General features: G+C 50.5%; 1 protein-coding gene across 1 annotated transcript; it reads left to right on the top strand.

Moving 5' to 3' along the window:
• Window positions 1–3,132: 3,132 nt before the first annotated feature.
• Window positions 3,133–4,598, top strand: LOC140255106 (interferon lambda-3). Its single transcript, XM_072342429.1, has 5 exons — window positions 3,133–3,294; window positions 3,634–3,711; window positions 3,817–3,960; window positions 4,060–4,140; window positions 4,503–4,598. The coding sequence occupies exons 1-5, from the start codon at window positions 3,133–3,135 to the stop codon at window positions 4,596–4,598; spliced, it is 561 nt and encodes a 186-aa protein (XP_072198530.1).
• The last annotated feature ends 1,165 nt before the right edge of the window (window positions 4,599–5,763 follow it).

Here is a 5,763-nt window from a genome sequence, read left to right as displayed (position 1 = left end):
GTTGTTTGGCTTTTCTAACAGAGACTCGATTGACCTGGCTGCTCTGGCCCCTGTGGAATTCCTTGGCTTGGAGCTCTTACAGCTTGAGCCACCCTGGACTTGCTCCTGCAGAGGGATGTTTTCATATCCCTTGGATCCAGCCTCGTTTTTTTTTACCTGCTCTGTGCACTGAAGGTAATTGTGTGCCACTCCCTGAAATGCAGAGGTGAAGTGAGGTCTCAGGTCTCAGCAGGTGCTGGTCACCTGTGCTGTTTGCTTTCTGGAAGCACTGAGCTTCAATGTGGATGGCTCCAGTTCCTGTAATCCCTGCCCTGGGCAGGAAAACTTCCCTAGAGCTGCGCTCTGTGTGGGATCAGGGTCCCCTTTCCCACAAAAAGGGATTTTGTGCATCAGTCCCATGAGGTTTTTCTCCCATGGAAGAACTGTGGGGAGGATCTGGTCAGCCAATCCCTGTGGGGTACCACAGCTGAGGCAACGTTCCCCAGGCTATCCCCTGTGTTAAACCCCAGAGGGCTGGAGAGGCCACGTCCCTACAGCACTGGCACGAGAGCTTTCAAAAAAAGGCGGGTTTATATTCACAGCTACTTGTTTTAACAGCTCTCCTTACATCAGCCTCCGGTGCAGAGGTGATGTAACAGCATGGATTGCATCACTGCAGCAGGCTTGGGCTGGCTGCTGGCAGTGGCACCAGCAGGTGGGATGGCTGCAGTGACAGATGCTGTGTAGTGGCTGCCTGTTGGATTTGGGGCACTATTTTGTCTTGCCTCATCTTTTTTTCCCCCCTAGGCTTAGTACAACCAGCTCCAATAGTGTGGGGAAGAAGAAGCTCCTGGGCCCTCCGTACCTCCTTACTGCATAGTATGGCTGGTGGCCAATGTTCCTTGTGCCAGCCTCCTGGTGAGTCACAGGGCGATTGCCTCACCTGGCTCTGGTGACTACTTGGTACAGCCATGCCTGTTTTGCTTTCCTTTCCACACCTAGGGATCTCCTGCTTGTTGGGGATTTTTTGCTCTGGAAAAGCAGAGCGAACCTCCCCAGTGCTTTGCTTCCACTCTGTAGCACTGGGGGACCTGTAATTGTTTGCGACACCTGATGTATTAACAGCATAGTCAATAGATGTGGAATGCAATTAACATTTTCTTCACGTAGTGAGGCCAAATAGCTGCTTGTTTTCTTGTAGGCAGAAACAGAAGGAGGGTTGCATCATCGCCTGTGCTTCCCTGCTGGGCTGGCTGTGGTGTCTCAAGCCTGTGGTGGCTTTTAGGGGATGTGGTGGGTGACAGCTGTTGCAGTGGCAGAGCCAGCAGAAGCGTGGTTCAAAGGAGCTGTGCCAAATGCAGTCAGAATAGGCTGAAGTACATCCCATTGCTGTGAAAGCAGATCTTGCAGCTCCTTATGCAGGAGTCTGGGTTTTCCAGCCAGCTGCTCAGAGCTCAGAGCCCCCAGTGGAACCATGCAGTGTGTCATGCTCCAGTGCTCTGCGCTTACAGCTCTGGTTTCCCTGCTCTGCTTTCACTTTACCTTTGGCACCTTGGGATTTCCTGCTTGCCTGTGTAAAGAAATGACGTCTCATTACGCTTTGCCAACCAGAAACGATGCATGGGGAAATAAACACTGCAGTGACGGAGGAGACAAACCAAAGGAGCCAAGTGATGCTGCTATGACACCCAATGGGCCACCCCAGAGCATCTTTATGGTTGCTCTGAGTGCAGCCAGCAGCAATGGGCACAGGTTTTGGGGGTAAATCCCCTGGATTATGGTGTAGATGGGACTGCAAGAGCTGGACCGAAGGGGAGGGTGAGCTGGCATTGTCTGTGAGCATGTTGCCCCTTCTCCCCAGTAGGGCATAGTGCTCCAGCTGCATCGAGGGTGCTGTGCCCAGCTTTAACACCTCATGGGATTTTTCTGTTATGGATGTTCTGCATCTAGCTTGGGTAGCTTCTGTGAAGTTATTTAAGCTGCTTCTGGCTTATATTTCATGGCTGTACCAAGTGTGAGCAAGTTGCATTAAATAAAATGCATTTATCTCAATGTGTGTGTTTCTTTAAGCAGATAGAAAGAGGAGCTTCCCATCTTGGAGCACACAAGCTAATGAAGCCATGACTGAGGCTCGGGCTTTTAATTATTGAGCTTAGCTGTATTAATGAGTCACATAGACCAGTGCTGGTGGGACCCTGGTCCTGCAGTGCTGTCCATGACTTGGCATGAGCAGGAAGCCCACATCTCCAGTGCGTTCAGGCTTTACACCTGCATCTGGCTATCCTGGCTCTGCTCCAAGCTCTAATTCCATCCAGTCTGAGCAAAGTGAGTGCTGCTGCATCCTGGTTGTCCAGTCCCACAATACACTGAGCACCTGATCAGCTGTAGGTGTCCCTGTTCATCGCAGGGGAGTTGGACCAGATGGCCTTTTAAAGGTCCCTTCCAACTCAAGCGGTTCTACAATAACCTGCTCCAGCTGCCCCTGCTTTTCATACACACGGGATCATATTTTTTTACATTTAATGATTGATTAATGCACAAAACAAAATGCAGATGTAGTTTCACAGCTCAGGTTACCTTCAGGAAACGGCAGATTTTGGATGCACGGTGAGTGCTGTGGCTGCCTTACTCAGTGCTGCACTACTGCACAGTCACTCCTTACACACGTGGGTATATTTTGCTATACTTCATGATTGATTGGTGCACGACATTCAAAGCACAGTTATAATTTCATGGCTCAGGTTACCTTAGGGAAAGGGCAGGTTTCTTGTAGTGCAGGCATGTTTTTACAGCTGCCAAGGCAGTGCTGTGAAGATGCTGTATTGGCACTTTCCATGAATGCTGAACAGGGAGGAAGAGCCACACGTAGTTCTGTGGGGTTCCACCTCGTCCCAAGCCCCGTCCCGGTCGCCGTATCCCCACAGCGCCCTCACCTGTGGCCGCACCTGTGGCCTCGGGGTTTCCTCTCCACTGCTTTCACTTTCCTGTCGCAAAGCTCCCCTGCCAAGGATTTTCCTGTCAAGCTGAAAGTGCAATCCTGTCCTGCTTAAAAGCCAGGGAGATGGGGCAGAGCAGGGGCAGAAGCGACTTGAGAATCACCTCCGCCTCACCTGATTCTATTTCTTCTTATACTTACTTGATTTTGCTTCGAAGATGGTACGCTACGGATTCACGATCATATTGATGGGGACCCTGGGGTCCCTCCTGGTGGGTGCCTTCCCCCGGCTCACCCCAAAGAAGAGCTGCAGCCTCTCCAAGTACCAGTTCCCTGCACCTTCAGAGCTGAAGGCAGTGCAGAGAATGAAGGAGCAGTTTGTGAGTATCAAGAGCAACAAGCTGTGGGCTTGGGGGCATCGTCTGGCGGGGAGTGAAGCAGAGGGGCAGCTGAATTTCAGGCCCTGAGCAGCAAGGTGGATGTTTTCTGGGGTGTTTTTGGACAAGATGGATGTTTTCTGGAGTATGTGGGGACAAGTTAAATGTGTAGTTTGGGGACAGCATTTCCCAGCACGGTGAGCAGCAGCACTTACCTGCCCTTGGATACCAAGAGGCAGTTTGGTTTCACACTTCTTGAGGGTGAAGCAGGTTGTGAAACATAGCTCCAAATCCAAGTGCAGCTTTTCAATCTGTCCCCACTCTCCCATGTTTCACCTCCAGGAAGACATCATGCTGTTAACCAACCGAAAATGCAACACCAGACTCTTCCATCGGAAGTGGAACACGGCCGAGCTGTCGGTAAGGATGTTACTATGGAAGGGAAACCCTTCCTCCAGGCAGGACCCCCTTCTTCTGTACCCTGAGGCAGCTTCAGATCTGTAACCACGATGTTCTCGCCTGCAGGTACCTGACCGAATCACGCTGGTGGAGGCGGAGCTGGACCTCACCATCACCATGCTGACAAACCCCACAACCCAGAGGCTGGCTGAGACGTGCCAACAGCCCCTGGCCTTCCTTACCCAAGTCCAGGAGGACCTGCGAGACTGCGTGAGTGTCCCCCCAGCCCTCCAGCCCCAGCTCGGTGGCAACTGGTGTTGGTGACAGCACCATGGGCATCACTGGTCCTTACAGTCACTCTCCTTGCAGTTGGCCCTCGAGGCACCTTCACATCAGCCCTCTGGGAGACTGAGGCACTGGCTGCAGAAGCTGGAGACAGCCAAAAAGAAGGTATGTCAGGATGTTGGGCAAGAAGGCTGATGTGGTTCCAGGGCCCCCTTAGCAGACAGCTCATCACTTTGTATTCAAAAGCTCTAAATTCCACTCCAGAGTGCACAAATCAATGCCAAGACAGAGCCTTTTTAGCATTCTTCTGTTAAGAAGCAGTCAAAAAGGCATTCCTCAGCACCTCCAACCATGGCTAGAGTTTTGCCCACCCATATAAAGCTACTTGACTTCCCAACCCCAAGCAATGCAGGAAAGCCTGCATTACAACCTGCAGTGCTCAGCAGGGAGAGGCCAAGGATCCAGTATACCCACAGGTCATGTTTGTGCTCCATCCCTGTTGCTCACTTCCCCTTCTGCCATTGTAGGAGACTGCTGGCTGCCTGGAGGCCTCGGCCATCCTCCACATCTTCCAAGTACTGAACGACCTGCGTTGCACAGCCCAGCGTGAGGACTGCACTTAACCCCACTGCTCTGCATCCGACCGGGAGCACCGCCTGCTCTCACGCTGCTTTATGGAAGCTCGGCTATATTTTCTTATTTAAGCTTTTGTCTTATTGATGTGAGCTCAGGGAGCAATTTTGTAACAGCCTTTTAAATTATTGTGGGTTTTGTGGGGGGGTTTTGTACCGTGTATTTATAAATATTTAAGGGAGACATAAAGGAAAGCACTTCTTGAAAGGTACTGCTCAATGAGGATGAGCATATTTATTGTATATCTTTGTTTTGCTGGTTTTCAAAACACTGTTTTTATGGAGATCTATTTTCTGTACTTGCTATTTATTACGTACTTTGTTACATGTATTTAGTTGTATAGATAATTTATTTTTACATACTATTTAACATGAGAGAGAAAATAAATACCTTAAACTGACAAGCTGTGTTTGCACAATGTTTTGCTATAGTAGCATCCCATCAGAATCATCTAGGGAGGATACCAATATGGATGTTGGGCATTTGAAGCCAGCTTAACATCACCCATGTGCTGATGCCACCTGAGGGTGCACCCTGACACCTCCTCTAGGGCTCACTTGTGGGATTAATGGACATCATGGTGGCTGGGGTGGTCACTGCTTGTTGGTCCAGGATGGGTAGCACCAAACATGGGAAGTCTGAAGCCTAAAGCATCCCAGTCCTGAGTGGGAAAGGCTCCACACTTGGCCATTCCAGGAGCTCTCAGAAGATCCCTGTATGATTTAATTATCAACTACATGGTGAGGACAAGTGAGGAGTGCTGGGGAAGGAAGGCACCCTGCAGGGAAAGGAGAAAAAGGATGGATGAGCAGTGCTGAACCTCATTCAGTTTGTATCGCTTTGGGCCCAGATGCTTCTTTGGAGATGGGTCACTGGGGAGGGGAGCTGGTGGCTACATGCAGCTGTAAAGGTCATACATGGTGTTACCAGGGCAAAAAGTCTCCTCAGACCACAGCAAGGGGATCTAAAACACACAGGTGAGATTTTCTGCACATTGAGAAAGTCAGCAGCTGAGCTCCATCACTGGATCACCTAATAAACAACTTCTGCCCCCAGCTCCGCCATCAGAACCCAGGTTCATGTTAGCCACAGACTCTGCGCGCTGCTGGTGGCACAAGGGCAATGCTTCCTTCAGTAATCTCCAGCTTTGGACCT

This window comes from Excalfactoria chinensis, chromosome 7 (genome assembly GCF_039878825.1).
Source record: "Excalfactoria chinensis isolate bCotChi1 chromosome 7, bCotChi1.hap2, whole genome shotgun sequence".
Classification (NCBI taxonomy): Eukaryota; Metazoa; Chordata; class Aves; order Galliformes; family Phasianidae; genus Excalfactoria; species Excalfactoria chinensis.
This window is presented reverse-complemented; position numbering and strand designations above follow the sequence as displayed.